This window comes from Amia ocellicauda, chromosome 12, assembly GCF_036373705.1.
Source record: "Amia ocellicauda isolate fAmiCal2 chromosome 12, fAmiCal2.hap1, whole genome shotgun sequence".
In the NCBI taxonomy this organism is placed as follows: Eukaryota; Metazoa; Chordata; class Actinopteri; order Amiiformes; family Amiidae; genus Amia; species Amia ocellicauda.
In genome coordinates, this window is record NC_089861.1 from 2274499 (window position 1) to 2297340 (window position 22842).

At 41.3% G+C, this 22842-nt stretch overlaps 1 protein-coding gene across 2 annotated transcripts in view; it reads right to left on the bottom strand.

The window, feature by feature from the left end:
- The window catches only part of spock3 (SPARC (osteonectin), cwcv and kazal like domains proteoglycan 3), a 60788-nt gene that overhangs the window by 33294 nt on the left and 4652 nt on the right, over positions 1-22842 (bottom strand). For both annotated transcript variants that reach the window (XM_066718060.1, XM_066718061.1), the window contains exon 3: positions 2775-2814. In XM_066718060.1, coding sequence (XP_066574157.1) covers positions 2775-2814 — 40 coding nt within the window. The remainder of the gene's footprint in view (positions 1-2774; positions 2815-22842) is intronic.

A 22842-nucleotide genomic window follows, 5' to 3' on the forward strand; every position in this document is an offset into this window, starting at 1 on the left:
AATCTTCCTTTATTACTTCACTGTCTGCTGCTCATTATCACAGGATGAGGAGTTCAATTGCTTTAATATACACCCTTTCACTTGAAGCCAAAGTAGATTGCAGTTGACACCATTCACAATTTAAATGCACAGACACATTTGAGCCTCCCTTTGCATTCAAATAGGTGATAAATACTGTGTTTGTGCTGCTGGTTTTGATCATCTGATTATTATGCCTAGGATAAATCGGATTATTTCCCAGCATACCAAAATATTTGTCTGTGACCTTTATCGGCAAAACTGCAATATCAGAAATATGTTTAGAATTTGTGAATATTTAACGCTTAAAAAAATCGCAGCAGCACATACATTCATGTCTCTGGTGTTTTGGCTTCTCCGTGTCAATATTCGTAATGAGTCATTCATCATTAAAAATAACTAAGTTATTGCCAGACAAGATACATTTGTTTTTATTCGTATTACATGTATTGGTCCACTTAAAATTATATAACGCCCTGCTGTGCAATACATTAATAGAATGAAGAATCCTGATGAATATAAAATTCCCTGTGGTTTCTGACCTCTCCAGTGAAAACAGCCTGGTGTTATTTGATCCCACTTTCGCCAGTGGATTCTGGAAAACCCTATATTTTGGGAAAGCTTGACAGACCTTGCATCTATATATTTTTCGGTAACATGCATGAAGTGGGCATTGTTTGTTTCTGTAATTTCTAATGTATATGTATTTATGCACAGTTACTATTTAGGTAATTGGTCATTATTTAAGCTGTTGTCTAATTATACGCACAGATATGTAATAATTTACCTAAAAAACTACTTTGAAACTATAGGTAAATAAACGAAATACATAAAAGTACATGCTTAACAATACTTAACCATTATTTAAATTCTGTTTTCAACTGATTATTTTTCTTAATAATGTAATTACTTATTGCTATTTGTAATAAGTGAGATTAAATAGAAAAGGTGTGTTAAAGTTCATCAGCTCCAGTCTGGGTTGCCTGGAAGCCACTGATGCGCACTAGAGTCAGACAGCTCCATCCGAAACAGAGAAAAAATAAACGAAATTGATACAAAGTGCATTAAAAGTAAGGACAAAAGGATATCTGATAAATTTCTTTTTTGAATCAAGAGCCAGATAAAGTAATGTCAAAGACAACCACATTGTGTGAAATATTATCCATTTTTAGATTAGTGCTTCACAGAGTTCCCACAGGTCTCTTGGAAAAAAAAGATTTAATCTGCAGCTCAAGCAAACATCCATTCATCCAGGCTGCCTCGGAGATCCAGGCTGCTGTGTTAAGAACAACCTCGTCTTTGAACTTCTTAAAAACAGAAGCCCTGGTTCAGTTTTGTTTGATTTGTTTCACGGTGAAGATGTCATGTGTCTCTCAGAACAAAATGGCAAAAAATGGAAGCAGACAAAATGCCACATTAAGCAAATATCAATAACCTTAGACAGGAGGATTAAAATGAGCTTTTATCTGTGACTTGAGTTTACAGTCTAGCCAAGCAATGGTCTTATCGTGGGTGGCATCAGACACCTGCATCACAACCGTTCGAGAGAAAATCACTCCTGTAGGACATCTGAAACAACGACGATGCTTTAGAAAATGTCCCGTTGAAATCAGAAAGCGCAGCCCCAGTTCCTCCATTCGAAATGTATATTCATTGATATTCATTATTTATATGTTCCTTAACTAGACTAACAAGCAAACTCCAGAAAAGCTTTTTAAACCAGATGTGACGCAGCTTTCAATGCTGATTGACAGAAATCCACCACTGCTACTAATGAAATAATTTCAATTGCTACAGAAACACGGGGATTACAGGGGTATAATGTGACAAACAGACTAAAAACAGGAAGCTACATTGATAATATTACCTCTCCCTTCTTTCGGTGTGAGGTTTTATCTTCAAACCAGTTACATGATTAAAATAAAGGTCATTTATTAATTCCCATCTGAAGTCTTCGCTTCAGCTAATTGAATACTAAAAATATGAGATCACAAGCAAAGCGTATCACACAGAACAGCTTTGGTTGCCAGATCCTCCCTCTGTAAACCAGCAGGGAAGGAGATACCCAGGGCTCACAACACTTTCTATCACTGGAAATTCCTCCTAATGGACTTACTGCCCCACACAGCACTAAGCGGGTCTTAGCAGTAAAACGGGTTTTGGCGGTGGCTTGTCAGTAATGTGGGCTGCACTGCCGCTGACATGACCTCTGTCTTCGAGAACTTACTCTACAGTAATTCCTGAACGGGCTTTTGCAGATTATCCGGGCGCTATCTCCCGGTGCTGGGATCGAATGGGATGGAAGTGCGTCGTGCTGAAGCTGGGTGTGTTACGGCCTCTTCTTCAGGAGTTAAGAAACGACACAAACGTCGCATTCACACACATGCCGGTTCAAGTATGGATCTTGGGGCATAACAAGGAAGAAACACACACCTCTATGTGCGTTCATACATCTCAAAGGGTAACATGTGACACAACATGCAACAATAACTACCCCCATTGGTTCATAATCACAATTCACTTATTATTTTAAGCTGTAAGTTAATTGATTGTGACATTCTGTGCTGAAGGATTCAAACAGAGCAATTCATTATTCTGTTATATCACTTTTTAATAGGATAAAACCACATCTACAGACCCTTAACTTGATAGTAGGGACTGGCTGTAACAGTTCAACTAAATGTAAGACTCAAGTAATCTATATGAGATCAAAATTTAATGTATGTAGAGAACATAGAACTGGAATACAAGCATACCTTGGTCAAAGGGTTTGCCAGGGTTCCATGTTCCGGGTTCCTGGATAAAAAAGAGCATTTGGGGTTATTCAAAAACTTAAAACAATCAATGACAATTGCAATATATAATGTAAAGGAAAATATCTGAACACACACATATATGAATGTAAATATACAAACCTCAACCTCCTGCAAGGCAGCAATAATAGAAATAAACAAAAAAATAGCATTTAGTGTAAATAGATAATTTCCACAGTTTTCAATCACATTTTCAGTTCAATATCCCTGACACACACTTTTGTTCAGATACAGCATCATGCATCATCGCTTTGTTAATGATATTCACTTGTGTCTTGACTCCATCTTCAGAAGAATACAAACATAATTTCACCATCGTATTTTCAGTATTTTCTCAGGAAACATGTCTGTTGTGTAGCGGCATTCTGCACCAGCTCAGTAATGAAATGGCTGATCCAGACAACTTTGAAACCCTCAATTCTGAGTTCAATTTGTAGCACGTTGAGTCGGCTCAATCCTCCACAATCAGTTTAGAAAAGAAGGCAGTGCAGTGAAATGGCAGGAAGAACATTTTTTAAAAGGGTTCATCATACTAAATGATTGAAAAAAATGAAAATGTAATCTGAGAGGCACAACTCTATATGGTGTTCAATGTGCAGTTTATTTTAATATGATGTTTAATTAATTATAGACGATAACACCTGCTATTGTGAAAACAAATCTTGGGGGGGGGGGGGTTTTAGCTGGTTTTTAGTTGTTTAGTTGTATCTGTTATCCAGATACCTGGAGAGAATTATGAATACACTGTATATAGTATGTCATTTTTCAGGGATTATATGAAGTGAGTTTCAGAGGGTGAGACATTAATATCCAAATCTGTACAAAAACTTTGAGGTGAGGAAACCTAAGTGACACATCAAGGTCTTGTTGGAAACAAAAACGCATAAATTACACTCATAAATGGCAAATCCACAGAACTGCAACAGCAACATCAGGTGAAATCCAGGTTTACCAGCTTGAAAGGGATTAATTACTGCAAATTGTATAAAAAACAACCTTGCAGTCTCTCACCACAGTAAAAGAGATGCCGTTTCACCAGTTCCATCGTGATCGACAGTCCCTGCAAAGCTCAGCCCTTCTGGCAGCAAATTCAACTTTCACACCAAGCTTTTCTCATCTAGTTTCAAGGACTGATTTGATTGGTTAATGATTCCTATGGATTTGCTCAAACATCACTCTATAGAAACTCCGTGCCCTGTCTGGCATGATGCGGGTTGTGTTAGAGACCTCAGTTCTTCCCTGAAGTGTTCTCAGAGTCTCAGGCTGCTGCACACAGCGTCTCAACACACTGAAGACTAAATACCAGTTCAACGACACAATAATAGTTCGGGGAGAAGCTGCGGCATGTAACACTTAAGTGACTCGGTGCTGAAGACGGATATGCAACCGGACTATGGATCCTCAACTGAACGCACATGAGACGCACCCAGCCAGCAGTGTCATGGGGACACAACGAGGACAACCAGGACAATTGACAAAGAGCTGCAGCTTGGAGGGGGGGAGAGAATAGCTGGATCGCAGAACGCAACTCCTTCCCCCTGGTGTTGTATCTGCCTCCAAGACCTGACGCTGTTTGGAAAACACCAAGAACACCGACTGAACAGGACAACTACTTTTTTTGGTTTCATGCAGCTGGCCACTGGATTGAGTGACACACCTAAAGGGGACACATTACAAACCCTGTACTGTGGTTGAGCAAGACTTTATATTCACCAGGAACCTATAGTCAACGGGTTTCTGACATTTTGAGTTAATCTGGATTTATGTATCTGGGTCTCTGAGGAAGCTATAAAGTGGCATATTAAGTTGGACAGTGTAAGTCTATGGTGGCATATCAGTGCAAATCTCCACTTTTTCAGTTTCGAGGAATCCATTCTCCCCAGAACATAAACATGTGTTTAATATAATAAAAAAAAAAACATGCCTAAATCAAGCGAATCAGAAATAACAGTATTTCCTTCACCCTGGCGTTACTGCAGAGGGATTTGTGTGTTTATACATTTATATTAAGAGGCACGTAATGTAGATGTCTCTGCTAACAAGAAGTAAAACCGTCAGCGCACAGAACACCCCCGTCTCGTGTGAAGTCGGTTAACGCAGACAGACAGTGAACGCGTCTCAGACGTCTCCTCGACAGGAATCCAGCCGCGCCGCGCCGATGCCTCTGTTGCGCACATCCGCGGCGGCCTGTCACTTCACAGAGCGCCGTGTGGCAGTTTGTACGAACACAGCCTTATCAGTCATAAGCTGTGTATCCCACTGAGACGAAGAGAAAAAACACACAGCACAAACAAACTCGAAATCCGTCTAATTGACGAGTGCCTTTCAGCGCCTGCAAGCACGTGCCATCTCCCTTCTCAACAATGATCTTTCCCATTACAGATAAAGAGTACCGGCTCGTGGGAATAGTTCTGCTCCAGGCATTCAAATTAAGAGACGGGCAAATGAAAGATATGCTTTATCAGTTAATTCAGAGCAGCAGACTTTTTAAAGGTGCGACTGATTTTCTGCCAGGGCCCTGTTTCAAAGGAAAAGTAACTGCTGAGAAGAAACAACACAAAAACAAGAACAGGTTATTTCAGATTTGATCGCTTTATCTAATCTAATCAAAGTTGGATTGATCGGAAAAGTAAACACTGAAATAATCACAATCAAATTCAGTGGCGGTGCTGCAACTTCACACCATATTCTATCAATTAACACTTAGATCATTTGACATAAAGGAGACATCTGCTAAACTGCAGAAACTGTAGATTATTTTAAATGAACGTCTGTCCTGCCTTGGGAAACACTGTGATTTAAGATTGAACATTTTTATCCGGAACACAAGATATCTGTCCTGAAAACACTTTTGGCTCCCAAGGAAAATAAAGAGCCGGATCACAGTGTGACAGACTCTGAAAAGACATCGAGAACGATCAGTCTAAATGAATGAGAGTGAGCACAGCTGTCTCGAATGAAGGCCGCCCTCACTTTCAGCCACGACTGCACATTAACTACAGGTGGAGACTTTAGAGCTGCCTCGTCAAAATAAACGACATTGCGAATATATTTATAGACACATATATACGCTGGTCACGATCGATCGAACTGATTGGACAGTCAGGCTGTGACTCGTCACCCTATTGGTAACCATCGTTTAACTGGAATAAGCTTTTCAAATAGTGGGAAACATACGATGTACTGTGCACCGAACTCTACCGGACTTTTCTTTCCTTTACTGTCTTACTGTGAGTTTGTCCAGCTGCTAGGGTTCATAACTATTAACATTTAACTATTTACTTTTTTGCTTCAAATGAAATCAACCAGACAACCATGTCAAGTTTTGAACTCAACAGTACCTCAGCTTATAATAATTATGTTAATGACTTGCTCACATTATGCAACACCCTCAGTTTAAATATTTACTGCTGTCATAACATATTTAATGATCAAAAAGTAATAACAATGGACAATAAGCAAGATTACATTTCTAATTTCCTCTACTGAGCACCAGCCAGCAGTTTTACACATTACCCAGCTCTCTCTTGCAGTTTGTATTTGTTAAACCGCAGTTCATACCAACTTCTGGAGGTCTTTGTTATTCCTACTCTGGTGTCTCAGTGGCTCCAGTGCAAACCAAAACTTTGACCCGGCCATCAATCGCAAATATAAATTCCAATAACCGGAGACGGAGTTTTGTTCCATGATTTCTGTCTCATGAAAACCACCGCCACGGCTCACCCTGCTGTGATTGGTGGGCCAGTTAAACTTTTAATTTGTCTGGAGCCAGAGTGCTTCAGCCTCTGGCCTTTGTTTACATCATAGAAGCCAACAGAAACTGAAGTGCATTAGAAATTAGTTTCTCGGGGTATGTAACCTCTTCTAAGCGATTTTCCTGTTTCTGTGGATTGATTATATACCTTTTTATTATACCTGAGTGTATATTTCATTCCCTTTCATGGTGTGTTTGGTTAAACTCTACTCTTTGAGATTTTGAAGACTCAATGCTTATTAAAACAGGATCTGTGAGTAATCCTTTGTTACCGTGTGAATCCCTATCTCACCAGGATCTCTGTAGAACAAACGAGGCCGGTCCCTTATCGCAAATGTGAACGTTGACATCTCGGATCTTAAAAATACACTCTGTGGAAACGCATTAACACGGTGACTAGAGACAAAAGATTATATCGCTTTTTTTACAGTAGCAGCAGCAGTCAAGTGTCTATTTTAAGAAAGATCTTCAATAATCACATCAAGGCTAAGCAGTGCCACAAGAAATGTATGTGCAGACACAGTTCTGCTGCTAGGAAAAGTGACTGTGTGACTGCATGAAAGCCACTTTGCTCAGAGGACACAGCAATGAAATTGAACTAGACAAATGATCACATTAAATTAGATGACTCTGCAGTGGGTTGATGAAACATGCTGTAAAGACCTGTAAGGATACCCATGTAAACTGTGCCTGAAGTGCATCCATTGGAGGAGACGAATGCTGCAGGAATCCAATCCTGAAATATTTAGCTACCTTGTTCCAGAATGGGCAAGCTCGTCACCTGAACAGAACAGTCGCACAATAGCGCACAATCACTTCCAGAATAGGATTATACACCATTCAGCCTTAACATGATGAGCACTGACAGGTGAAGTGAATAACACTGATAATCTCGTTATCATGGCACCTGTCAGTGGGTGGGATATATTAGGCAGCAAGTGAACATTTTGTCCTCAAAGTTGATGTGTTAAAAGCAGGAAAAATGGGCAGCGTAAGGATCTGAGAGACTTTGACAAGGGCCAAATTGTGATGGCTAGATGACTGGGTCAGAGCATCTCCAAAACTGCAGCTCTTGTGGGCTGTTCCCGGTCTGCAGTGGTCAGTACCTATCAAATGTGTCCAAGGAAGGAAAAGCGGTGAAACGGCCACAGGGTCATGGGCGGCCAAGGCTCATTGATGCACGTGGGGAGCGAAGGCTGGTCCGTGTGGTCTGATCCAACAGACGAGCTACTGTAGCTCAAATTGCTGAAAAAGTGAATGCTGGTTCTGATAGAAAGGTGTCAGAACACACAGTGCATCGCAGTTTGTTGCGTATGGGGCTGCGTAGCCACAGACCCGTCAGGGTGCCCATGCTGACCCCTGTCCACTGCCGAAAGCGCCTACAATGGGCACGTGAGCATCAGAACTGGACCACGGAGCAATGGAAGAAGGTGGCCTGGTCTGATGAATCACGAGTTCAAGGTGTTGACTTGGCCTCCAAATTCCCCAGATCTCAATCCAATCGAGCATCTGTGGGATGTGCTGGACAAACAAGTCCGATCCATGGAGGCCCCACCTCGCAACTTACAGGACTTAAAGGATCTGCTGCTGACGTCTTGGTGCCAGATACCACAGCACACCTTCAGAGGTCTAGTGGAGTCCATGCCTCGACGGGTCAGGGCTGTTTTGTTGGCAAAAGGGGGATCTACACAATATTAGGCAGCTGGTCATAATGTTATGGCTGATCGGTGTATTCCTCACACTGAGGACTGGAGGTCATGTCTGTTTACCTCTTGCCTATTTCCTGATTTACTTATTTATCACTTATTGACCAACACTGTCCTGATTTCAATGGCAGTGGCGGTCAACTCAATTCAGACAACTGGAATGTTTATCACTTTCTCCCGGCACAATCTGTGCTGAAAACTGTTGATAAATATGTAGTTTCATGAGCAATTATAGATAATCTAAATGAATCGGTGAATAACATTATTCCAAATGTAGGGTGTTCATATTTAATACAGACAAACAAACACACACACACATGCACACAAATAAATATCTGTCAAAGACGCAAGGATCTTTTAGTGTTACGCTATAACCAGAACGACAGTATAAATTTGCATTTTCAAATGTGCTTTTCACATCAATTATATCACATTAATATGATGCAACAACTGGACGTTCCAAACATTAAGCCAAACAGGCACGTATCGGTGGACAAAGCCAACAAACAAAAGAGGCAAACTAAACAAACGGAAAGAAAAAGTGCTTCATAATCCGGCGGGCCGAGATGATCTTCGAGATTTGTAATAGTGAGGGAGAAGCCGTAATTCCCTTTTCTTGCTGCCAAGAGAACCATAAATAAGCGCTTTGTTGGGCCAGTATTTTTACAACACATAATTGATTAAATCACAGTTGGCCACGTTCCCAGTCACTTGGTACAATAAAAACATCCATTTGAAAAGCATATAGGTGCTACAGATGAATTTATTCTCATAACGTGTGGAGCTGTCAAACACTTTAAATGTGTTTTATAAGCTATTTTTCCTTGTTTGATTTTATGTCCAAAGACATTGCTCAGCTCATTCTCCAGAACATAATCCTCACTGCTCATTCAACCAACTTTCCCTCTGAGATCTATGCACTTTTTTCCGGAAACCAAAGGAAGGTGTATTATCTATCGAGAGTCTACAAACATTGTGATGCACCGCTGACAGGCCAACCACACCAGGCAGAGACGTGCATCATGCCGCAGCATTGGAAAATACTTATTTCCATCCACGCAATTCGTTGAAAAGAAAAACGGACAAATCCATGATGAATCTCTCTCAATACGGTCTGTAGAACAAGCACGTGGCACAGGAAATGACGATGGAGGAATTGACATCAGGAATGAATTTGATTGGTTGAAGCTTCGGGATTATGAGCTGCAGGGAAGTATATAATTGATTTCTAAGCAACGGAACGAAAATCCTTCAACAAAACAAAACCGAAACATCATACAGATTTAGAAAAAGGAAAGACTCAAATACCAGCATTATACTCTCATGTCAGAACACAATGGAGGAAATGTTCAACTGGAGATTTACATATCAGTTCCTGTTCTGCGTTGTTGTAGTTTTTAATTAACGGATTCGATACTAAGAGCATTAAATCAAACCTAATGAAATTATATTACGCACCCTCTTTCTTTCCTCGGTTATATCCCTTTGTTGTGTTGATTATTTCACACAGTATCATTGCAGTGTTACTTTGCACTGCAGGATATATGACCAGACACACACACGCACACACACGCACAAATCCCCAGCTAATACAGCCTCCAAACCTACAGACTGCTCTCATTTGAACCAACACAGACCACCAATCATGGCTTTAAAACAATATAGACCTGACATCACACAAGCAAGGCAATGCTTGCCATTCTGGGGTAATTCGGCAGTGGGGAATACACACAAAGGGCTTGTTTGCGTGCACAGCGGAGGCCAGACGCAGACTCTGCCAGCCCAGGGACACACGTCGGCCCGGTCTCTGAACACGACAGGTCCCAGTGGAACAAGGTCTGAAAGGGTCCATTACTCTTTACGTGTAGAAAAATGTTGGTGAGGGTCAATGACAAAGCCAGTGATGTTTTCTACCCTCTAAAGGCGGTCATGTTAATTTATGCTGTTGTTGATATTGTGGCTGTGGTTTTTAACACCATATATTATAACAGAAAAAAGGAAAAAGGAATTGAAAGTAAGTCTTGTGGTATAGCGTCTGTAGCACATGCAGGCCGGCCACCTATTCGCGCCATGAACCCATTACACCAAAAGACTGCTCTCTTACGTGGGGGATTCATACACTGAGTTCAGAGGGGTGACATCATTGCAGTGAGGTTGTTATACAACGAGCCCCCGTACATTTGCAAAACGTATCTATCCAACTATCTATCTATCTCTATATGTTAGAAATGAATATAGCTGTGTGATTTAGTTCACAGTTCATTCAAACGCTTTCAGTTCTTTGTGATTCCAGTCCCTCCACTCCCTGTCTTTCTTTTACATTCTTGTCAATGCATCCGGTTCCCTTTCATACCTCTGAAGGACACGTAGCGAGAGCTTTCATCCATTTCTGAAAGTGGTCTGGGAATCGGGGCTTTTTGTTCTTTCGGGAGAATACAAAGGGATAATCACATCATGTTGCAGCCAATGCTCGTCACAAAAAATAGAAGAAACGAAGGTTCAATGACAGAGAGACATCTGTGTGAGCCCCACGATGGATCTCCGTATCAGCTATCACAAGGTGACAACACATTCAAGGATGTCATGGGCGTGTAATGCACTCCATTAGCTTAATAATCTGTCGCACTGGCTGTGAGAGAAATGAGGCTCTCATTAGGGAATTCAACCTCTCCTGATGAACTGAGATGTTGGCGACGAAGTGTGCGATTTATTGTGCTAAAGGCAGGCTTTCTCTGATGAACTGTCGCTTACCAAGTTGGGTTAAAGCGAGAGGCTGATAGGAGGCCAAGACAATGGATGTGCCCACAGTGCCCTTGAGAGTCACTGCAGTGCATTGCACAGCTGATGAAATGTCCAATTAGGAGTTGGCTGCAGCCATTTGGGATCCCAGGTGAGCTGATTGCTTTTGTATCCTGGTATTGACAGCTTCTGGGGTCAAGACTGGAGCGCTGTCAGTTTTTGTTCTCTAAGATTTTGAACGTTCAGACAGGTTTAAGATTGTAGGCGTTAATCCGGAGAGTCTACACCGTCTCACCTGCACTGAGCTGTACTAGAAGTCATGTTAGTTAGCATACAAACACAATAAAAAGACCACACTAGTGTTCGTAGTCCACTGTAGAGATTCAGCACCAGTATTTTAACTTGGCTTCACTAAGTTTTACCCTTTGTTTGGCAGGGGACACCACTTGGGAACGTTCACGTTAACAGCAACTCATGATCCCAACATCTTTCAACTGCCGCCCAACTCAGCAAACTGGATCTGTGTCTGGATGTAATGTCATTAACCTCATGCATCGGGGAACAGAATCAAATGACCGCCCGCACACGAAGCACGTATTATTATCTTAACTGCTATAAAAGGGGATTGTTTTTGACAGGGCACAGATACAGGCCTCTTGTGTGATGTCACAAACTCCAGTCGAAGAGCCTGGGATGCCCACGGGGGATGTTCTGCATCAAAGTAAAAAGCTACAGGAACCAAGAGAAGACTGGAGAAAAACACGCATGGTTGTATTCCACTTGTGACTGGGATCGTGGGATATGCATGATGTTGGTATTCTTTTTATTCCATATTGAGGAATGTCCGCATATTTCTTATAAGAGGTGTTTTGTTCCTGATTTCTGAGAGTTGCTAACAATGTATCAATGATATTACTCAAGGACTCTGTGCCCGTATACTTAATAAATAATATAAATAAAATACTTAACAAGTATTAATGTAAATCCGTACAAAGTTATTGCGCTAATTGAAACTCCGTAGCCCTCAGAGCAGTAATATAAACTGAAGACAAAGTGCTCAGAGCTTCATGGTGCACTATTTTACCCTGAGACAAGCTGATCGAAGTCATTCCCCGAACCGGGGTGTCGTGCACATGAGGGAACTCCTAGCTACAGGAACTGTAGCCTCACACATCGTAAAGCAGATACATGCAGTGATCAGGGACACCATCTGTTATTGCTGCTGCTCCGAAAGATCAGCCTGGTGTTTAATAAGCAGCAGGACTGTTGTGAATCTGGTACACGTTTTATACACAAGGTTTAGCTCTTAGTCATGTGTGTGAGACACAGAACAGGTGATATAAATTCCCAGATATGTTTATATTTATTTTTATTATGAACAAAGTGAAACCTTTTCATTTCATATAGATACAGTTATTAATTACACCTAAATCTTATTCCAGCAGTGCTTTTAATTAAACATTGTAATCTGATACTAACAGACTCCTACTGTGAGCTTCCTTTCTTTCTCTTTCTCTAACCTATTGTCTTTTTGAAATAATAACACATTTCATCTTCCTATATCAATTTGCATTAGAATTGATGAATGTATTATTCTTCATTAATTTTGTTATCTAAAATTCAACAACTGTTATCTATTCAATAATGTTTTAGATTTAGACGGGTAGTCAATGACAGTTCTCTAATCTGAGGTTATAGTTGGCCTCCTATCTCTTAGGTTTTTTAGTGATTTTTCAATATTTGTCTTGGGAGTTGGTCTCCCCGCACTACCGATAATTCATAGTGTGCTTGTGCTTCACCTTTTGCCTAAGCTGTCTCTCCTCTGCCACCGAACTGTTGGGTTCAGGTTTGAAAAGGGCCGATACTCTCATCGATCCTATTTATGGTTATTTGTGATTTGTTTGCGTTGCAGTCTTCGTGTGTCTTGTTTAAAGGTCAGCTATAAAAAAACAGTTCTCCTCCCACGATCGATACTTCTCTGGATCCTTCTTGACCCTCGCTGGGTGGCGTCTGTCGCAATCAGTAACTGTTTTCTCGCACAGCAATATGGTAAAAGCGGTCCACATTCACTCCGCACAGGAAGAGGAGGATTTGGGAAAACAAAGATCCAGATAAACTCCAGTGGAAGGAAGGAAAAGGATCTCAATTAAGTTTCCTGTGTGGAAACTACAAAATCCATGTCTTCTTTGTAAAAGTGTTGAAGTAGAGCACTTGGCCTTTGCCAGATACATTTTTCTGGGAAAATGAAATCGTGTGCTTTCACCATTAGTGAGTGATAATGTATTGAAAAGACATTGTGGACGGGGCTGGCTGGAGATTACTCCTCAGGAAGACTTTGAACCAGGCAGTCTATTGAAATGGAGATGAGGTAATGACAGTTACGTGGCCCCAAGATTCTGGACTAATGCAATATTTGGCCGATACACGATAAATTAAAAAAAATCCAGTCATTGCACACAGTGGGGGGAAATTAAAAATAAACATGATCTATTTACCGTTGAATAAATTAAATTGTAATGCGATGGCTCCGGAGGCGCTAGTGAAATTGACTGACCTTGACTTGTGCTGTATTGAGCGAACCTGTTAGATCAGCATGTGACGCGCGTTTAGTGGGGACGGCCAGCGCTGTGGCAGCAGCCAGGAGAGGCAAGAGGAAACTGGACCGGCTTCAAAACCTGAAGGGGGACGTGTCAAAGGCAATTACACTCGATGCAACTAAATGCAGATTCCTACGAGGAAGCAACAAGAAAATGGGTGGAAGAAGAGGCAGCCTCGCGCCCGGAGCGCCGCGCCTGGGAACGGCAGTGCGGAGACTTCCATGACTCATCGGTATCGCTGGGCCAATGAGAGGCCAGGACAGACCGGGAAAGTCTGCTCCATTGAACTTACAGGCAGTGATATTACAACAAGGTCACACCTTGCATTAGCCCAGGACTAATGAAACGTCATTTCAGATCTGCAGGGACACGGACCCGGGACACAAATGGAAATTGGGCTCACAATCTGTGTGGCTGAATGTGGCTGAAGAGACAATTTGGGAACATTCAAAAACAGACTGGATAGGATCCTTGGATCACTCAGTTATTAATGGACACCATGGGCGCATGGCCTCGTCTCCATTGGACACTTTCTTATGTTCTTATTTACACAGAATTGAAATTATCTAGGGGTATGAATAAATCAACGCTAACAGCTAACCATGAACCTGTACTTGACAACAAAAGAAGAAAGAAGCATCTGACAAAACAAGCCGCCACTGATGACAGGTTCCTAGTTTTCTATTGGCAGGTGCGTCAAAGTTTTATTTGACTCTGGCCCTCTTTCTCTTTTGCTCAGAAGAAATGAGGGGGAGACAATACCATTTGAACTGAATCACTCAAAATGTGGAAAAGAACTCCCAACAGGAACAGACTGACAAACCATGCTGTCGTGATTGTCTAGGATTCTTCGGGAAACTGTTTAGTGAGGCTCTTGGAATAATGAGCGACTATCAAACCACCTACGCTGAACGAGAGCAGGGATCGTCCGGTTTGTCAGCTCCGTTAGCCGTGATTGTCTGTAAATAAGGCAGTATTGAATCAATAGCATCAAAAGCTCTCAGGCATTACGAGAAAAATGTACGTTCAGACTCACAATATATCATTTTCTCTAGAGGCAGGAAACGTACGTGTGCTCCTTCAGAATCAGAGGTCTCGGGTTAAACCTTTACTTCCCGGCCCATGCGTGTGTTACAGCAGGATTAATTGAGTCTGGAAGAATAAATCCCTTTCCTCCAGATGAAGTATGAGTTAAAAGTATTCCTGAGACACTGCAGTAAGTTACACTGAACACTGGCGCCTGTTTAATGAACCTAACCAGGCTGACGACGCTGCTGCTGCAATTGTTTTTCTCTTCTGAACCAACAATATGTTTTATTGAGAACTGAGTTCAACTGCATTTTAAAGCATCTGGGGTCTGATTTTCCACAGTGTCTGAGAGTTTAACTCACAAATAAGACCAGCAACTGCAATGCAAATTCTACCATTAATTAAATTAAGATAATTTATAGGGGCTGCCTGCCAACATTCTGTGCATACATTGGTTGTTAATTATGTTACAGCAAATACAAAATGCATGAACTGACCTTACTCATCAGTAAATTACTTTCTAACAAAAATTAGGACCAAAATGTTATTATTATAAAGACACTGAAGAGGAAGACTCATCCGTAGTTATAGAAACCTCCCATGCAGATATTTATCAGGATTTAACAATTAAACAGGCCTAGTAATACCATTCCTTCCCCACACCAGAGCAACTGTGTCAACTCTGAAATGGACACTGAAATGCTACTGGTGCAAAACTAATTGTTTTTAATAGTTTTGTTACATTTAACCCACCTGAAAACAAAAATGAGCTACTGTAGATCCTAGACCAAACCATTGTTAGATGGGGGTATGTTATATTTAAGGACAATTAAACAGAAATGCGCTGTGTCAGGTGACCAGTGTTGTGGCGGTCTGTGGGGCTGTCCAGGTGCAGCGCTCAGGGCTGTGTCCAGAACAAACTTCGAGTCAGAGGTACAAGAGCATACAAGGCATTTTGAGCATTAAAAATACCACTAAAACCACTGGGAGAAAATAGGCAGAGGCAGATGTTGAATTTCACAGAATAACCCTGGTAAATAACTGGTAGTCACTGACAGGAAGCTTGTGACAGTTTTTAACACCTTTGCACCATATTGATCTAACTAAACCTGGACAGCACAGATTAATTTACTATATGTATATTTTATTTGAAAATGTATTTTAATAAAAGCAGAATGGGTTCCAAATTGTGTGTGTGTGTGTGTGTGTGTGTGTGTGTGTGTGTGTGGTTCTGGTCGTAATGCAATCATATAATGTAATAATGTACAAGAATACATTATATTTGTCTTTACTGGTTAAAATATTCCCAAGAAAATCTGTGTATTGTGTGATTAGCTCTTTTGTGTGTAGTGGGTGTTTTTATTGAGGCTCTTGTCATAGTCTTTATCTGAAAATACTGTCAACTGATACTAATATTATAGTGGATTTAAATATAAACACTAGATTATACATATATATATATATATAGATATATATATATAATTTTCCATCAGCAAATACCTGACAGATGATCACTATTACCATCAATCTCTGCTTACTAAAAATCATAATGGATGCATATGGCAAGCCGCCCAAATCTCAGTAAGATTTAGACATAAGCCAGCATGGGGGTTGGTTATCTGTGTCAGTTCCTCGACCTCACACAAATTAACCGAACACAGAGGACGACTCAGAGAAGCACTGAGCGCCGGCCATTACATCAGCGGCACAGAAATACAGCGTCCTTGTGAATATCTCACTGACTGGAAAAGCACACAAAAACCCCTCTAAACAGCAAACACGAAAAAAAGAAGCAAAAACATATTTTCTCCAGCTTAAAAGTTTCGGTTTTGTATCCAGCCCCAGTTTCTATCCCAAAATCATTTAATTGGTTCTGGAATTCCTCCAGTCAGGGGGAGGTTTATGATAATTTCCAAATTGCCTGTAAATAATTGGGTCCCCTTTCATTTTGATGCAAAAGCAGATTAATAATGACTTGAGGGAGGGTAATGAATTATTTGAAATTTCTAATTACTTGGGAGCTTTGCTGTATAATTAGGTTCCGCACTTGCAGCACAACTCAATTAAGACTTTTATTTTTTGTACAGGAGTTACAGAAGAGAGAAAATCTGAAGTTTAGTTTAAAAACTCCCCTCCGGTTCACCCTACATGTCAACGGACCTTTAGTATGATATAAAGTACATCAGTACACTTTATACACCTCAGTGTGAACAGACAAGTACACAAGCAATGTATGTAGTAGTAGCATAGTAGCTACTAATGTCCTACTCCTAGTTGAAAACTCAGCCTCGGGAATACGAATTAAAAATCGTATTCAGAATATGATCAATATGGGTCTTCTTAATAAGGATATGTGGAATATGAAGATATGTAGCAGAAATGTAATGGAAATGAGTAGACGCCTGATTTCAAATCCTCTTTCAGCCGTTCCTGGCTCTTAAAGTCAGGTTGACGTTACATGACAGAGTTGTCAGAGTTTAAAAGCTGCTCCTTTGGTTGTATGAGGCAGACCTGCACTGGCGCCTAGGGAGTGAGACTGCCTGACAGGTCTACACAATGACTCAGACGACTTGTGCCCGAGTGGTATAAAAAGCTCGTAAGGTGTCTGCAGGAGGAAGTGTCTCCATTGGGGAAAAACGAGGCTGAGGATGTCACCTTCACTGTCAGCGTACAGCAGAGGTAACATCTGACACGCAGTGAAGAACTCTTGAAGGCTTTCAGAAAGTGCTGAGGAAAAGTACAGGTCTACGTTTCTCCTGAGATGCTTTTGCAGATTATTTTTTAGTCGCTTCCTTTTGCAGTATCTCACCGTGGATTACTGTCTCTCTCTGGTGTACTGAACGCTCTCAGCCCTAGAGGTCTTTATTCCCACTCAGTGAACTCTCTGCGGCCACAAAACCAATTCTCCAGCCTCAATCACAGCATCGGAGAGGTGGCAAGGGTGGCAACTGGGCCCAAACTCTGTGACTGACTGACTAATACTCAAATGCATTTCAGTCTGGTTGGGTTTTGGACTAAGTGGAAACTCTGTATTTAACCTCAGAGAGGGTTATAAACATATACAAATACAAACATAAACCAAAAAACAAACATTAAAACTTGTACGTGGTGATATTTGTGGCCATGCTTTACACCACACTGCTCAGGCAGTTCAGAGCAGAGCAACCAGACTTATTCCAGGTCTGAAGGGAATGTCCTACTGAGAGACTGAGGACCTGAACCTTTTCACCCTGGAACAGAGGAGACTACGTGGGGACTTGATCCAAGTCTTCAAAATCATGAAAGGCATCGACCACATCAACCCAGAGGAGCTTTTCCAGATCAGCAGGGACACACGCACCCGGGGACACAAATGGAAATTGGGCTTCAAGGCATTCAAGACAGAAAACAGGAGACACTTCTTCACACAGAGAGGCGTCACAATCTGAACAAACTCCCCAGCGATGTGGCTGAAGAGACAATTTGGGAACATTCAAAAACAGACTGGATAGGATCCTTGATCACTTAGTTATTAATGGACACCAAACGAGCACGATGGGGCGGATGGCCTCCTCTCGATTGGAAACATATGTTCTTATATCATAGTAAGATATTACAGCAAGAACTACGCTGCACAATTCTGTACATTGCAAAATAAACATGGAACTCAAAATAAATTATGTTGACCAACGTTTTGCACAGCTGCATAACTACAGCTATGGAGTCAAAAAGTTACAGATAACATTAGAGAGGGTGAGGAGGTGAGAACAGCAGTGAGATAGCAAACTACAACAGAGAGGACCTTGTTATGAACTTTTGGTTCATGGACGTTTGACTCCTGTTTGGGACTGGTTGCCATTTTTGTCTTTGTCTGTCTTATCTTGAGCAGCTGTTTGTGTAGAGAGGGGTGTGTTCACACTGTGTAGTTCAGCTCAACAAGGAGCCAGGGTTTGGTTTTCAGTTCTCTTTTGTCTTCACACTCCTGCCCTGTTAAATCAATCACCGTCGCACCCGCCTATTTCAAGAGCCCGGCACTGTGGCAAAAGCTTTGGATAAAAACAACACAACACACTGCGGCTCTCGAGGAACACAGTCGGACAGCCTACACTACCGTAATCATTTCTTTTCTTTTCAGGCAAGATTGACACTCTCCATTGACTATCTATTTGGATACTGATGGAGAATGAATAATGAAAAACAGGATAATAGAATATTTCTATTTGGGCCTCTTGTTGGCCTCAGGCTTGGATTAACTAATGGACCACATGTATAACTTATACTAACTGTCCTCTTTAAATATTCATCTCACTCAAGCCTTGTTTGAATAAGAAAAAGATTAAGATAAATGCTTTTCAGTGGATGTATTTTGAAAAATCGAGACAATGAAGAAATCAATGAGTTTGCCTCCTGAATCCTTGATAAGGTGGTATTTTTTCTGTATTGTTATAATTTGAATATCCACATCCACGGATAGTAACATGTTCTGTTCATGAAACAAAAGGAATTGCAGTGTTTACTATATGACTGGCAATACTGTGGATTCCCTTAGGATCCCAAAATATGACCCGAAAAGCAAAGATAAAAACAGAAAAAATAAAACGAGGCAGGAATACATTCCAGAAGGAACCATGGAAATATACATGTAGGTTTTCTATTATCAGATAGAAGTGCAGTCCAAATGCTGATATACAGTACTAAACAACATACAAATGCAAAGTGCCCTGGGTTAAACAGACCCAGGGTATCCAAAATGGTGGCCAATGGGACGATACACCTAAACACCTTTTGGTACCTGACTGTGCTACAACAAGACTGGTTTGTTAAAACTAATCATTGACCTTTTTGCCGTCTTCTCTCCCCTTTGATGCAGATGCATGCCTGTCACTCGACCGTACTCTCCGTGTTACTCTGCCGACTCTGTTACTGTTTTCCTTTTGTTGCCGTCCCAGTTTGTGCCTCGGCTGTGTTTCTACACTCACAGAGAACCATCTGCTAAATTACTTTTTGGTTTTTCACGGTGTTATTAATAGCAATCAGAATAAATCCACTTCTTGTGTCGCCTTCTCTCCAGACTTCGCTGGAACGCCACGCACCGCCATGATCACGCACCGTGTGTGCTATGTCAGTGTGATAGAGCTCTTGGTTGTGTATGAAGCAAACTGATGGCCCTGGGCTTTTCTCAGCAGTTTCCTCCCCATGTCTCGGTACAGTCGATGATGGAAAGTGCACGACACTCAAGACAACGTTTACTTTCACTCCTGGGGTGATCACAGTCTCTCAAGATCCCGATAATAACAGTTTCCATCAAACGGAAGCCAAATCGATCCAAATCAAAAAAATGCAGGAACACCCTCACACTGCTTGGACAAGATTGACGGCATCCTTTTTCAAACTGGAAAACAGGAGACACTTCTTCACACAGAGAGGCATCACAATCTGAACAAACTCCCCAGCGATGTGGCTGAAGAGACAATTTGGGAACATTCAAAAACAGACTGGATAGGATCCTTGATCACTTAGTTATTAATGGACACCAAACGAGCAGGATGGGGCGAATGGCCTCCTCTCGACTGGACACTTTCTCATGTTCTTATGTTCTTCTACACAATGCATAATTCTCCTTCCTTGATTAACACGGCAGGTGGCCCTTGTCGTAACGATGTCATTTAATACGTGGTACAGAAAAAATATACATCCTGAAGGATAAAACTTTTCATGACGGAATTCAACATAACGTCCCCTGATGCGGAAACAGCTGAAAGCCCGTTAACTTCTCTGTGTCGCTCGCGCTTTATAACTCAAATAGCGCCAGACAGCATAACAAAGCACAAGGCTGTCCTCGGGGTTAGCAGTGCTGCTCGGGAGTTATTTTAGAGCTGTTTTTCTCTCTCTCTCAGGTTCTGCCCTTCAGAGGGAAATTACATTTAATTGCACTCAGGCAAAAATGTCACAGTTTCCCGTGGCACAGACCTTTTTATAAAACGAAATCCACTCGCAGAATCCACCTTTAACGTCTTCCACTCTGTCATGTTTCCGATGGAAGAGTTTAGCAAGTTTTGCCTGTAAAATGAAAATCACAGCTCTTCCTTGACCGATCATTTTATTATGCTGTAGTTCTCGTTTTCAGGTCAAAGGTGGTGACTCTTGTGTTTCCCTCGGCCTACGTTCTGGGCTGTTATTGTGAGAGCTGAGGTGACACGTGGCCTGATTTTGCGTGAAACCCACCAGGATTAACCCTGTTTAAGTTTTGTCCAGCCATTGTTGACACACGTACACAAGTGTGTGCAGCCAGCTGACAGGGCAGCATGTGACACACCTGCACAAGGACGCAAGTGTTGAATCACATCCAGCATGGAGGCCAAGGGAGTCATGGGGATTGACAGGCATCTCGACACGGCGTCTTCTACTCTCCGGTCTGATCAGAGACACTCCTCGTCTGCTTTTCAGAGTATTAATCAGCTAAAACCCCTCAGACACGAGCCCAGAATACAGCTGTGGCCCAAAACTCTGGGCACAATACAATTAGTTGCAAATATTTGACCGCAAAACAAGATTGTGCTTAAAACATTCAAATAAGTATGCATGCACACACATAAATATATGTATATGAATGAATATACAAATATGTTCGTGTGTGTATATTTTACTTGCTCTATATTTTGGGTCATACACAGTCCTATATGCTAGATTTTATTGTCTTTGTTGATCCTTGTATTTTTCAACTGCCAAAAGTGGTTCCTTTTTAATATATCTTCAATTATGTGACATATTTTAGTCTGCAATCCATATATGTCTTTTTCATGTTTCAAATATATCGTAGAACTTAACCACCATATAATTTCAATGTATAAAATACATTATGGATTAAAATATATTTAAAATACATCCCATATACTTAATATATATATAAAGGGCACCATTTTGGCATTTGAAAAATATAAGGATCTGACATTTCTACTATTAAAAATATGTATGGGTTTAAAATGTACTGGATCAGAGGACATAAAATAGCAAAACAACAGCAAACTGGCATAATATTTTTAAATCTAACACAACTAATTCTTAAAGGAAATAATTATGGTTATTTTTAAAGAGAAAAATAAGGGAGGGATGAGGGAAATTATGTCGCCCTGCACAGTTAAAGCAGGGCCGATAATAAATCTGTGGAGACGGTAACGTTATCACATGCTAGCTCTCTCAGAAAATTTATAGAGGCTGCACTCCAGGGTTGTCCTGGGGCGTTAAAAGCAAAGGAACAAAGCTGCACAGACGTCCCGAGGGACGCTTCCCCCCAGGCAGATTAATGATCTTTTTATTAACGTCTTCAGCGCTACTGTAAATTCAAAGAGAATGCAGAGGAAACAAGTTTGTGTAAGAGTCGGCTTACAAGTATTAGTGGGCCACAGTATTCAGGTCTACTGCTACTTAAAGCATTAGAGGCGATCCCACGAGCCGCAGTATTTATGAAACACACAGTGCAACTCGCGCCCGTCTCCGTAATCTGGGAATTCTCCCCGACCGCGCGCCCGACATGAGGCCGGGGTTACTCTGGGATAGAGCGCTTCTATAGAGTCCATCTTCTCCCTGGCGTCTCCTGCGAGTCTTCACACACGTCAATTAATAAATAAATACACATCTGCTGATTTGAAACAGAGCAATGCAGATCAGGAGGCGCTGAAGATCGATGCAGCCAATACTGAGGAAAATCACTGACAATCAGCATTCACTTTGAGTGTTTAAATGTGTCTCATAGCTCGAGATCCACAGAAAAGTACTGGGACTGTGAAAATTAGGGTGATATGAAATTAAAAAACGAATATGTCTATATATGTATATGTACAGCTTATAACATATTGGAACAGAGGAGACTACATGGGGACTTGATTCAAGTCTTCAAAATCATGAAAGGCATCGACCACATCAAACCAGAGGAGCTTTTCCAGATCAGCAGGGACACACGCACCCGGGGACACAAATGGAAATTGGGCTTCAAGGCATTCAAGACAGAAAACAGGAGACACTTCTTCACACAGAGAGGCGTCACAATCTGAACAAACTCCCCAGCGATGTGGCTGAAGAGACAATTTGGGAACATTCAAAAACAGACTGGATAGGATCCTTGATCACTTAGTTATTAATGGACACCAAACGAGCACCATGGGGCAGATGGGATCGTTTCCATTGGACACTTTCTTATATTTTAGAGG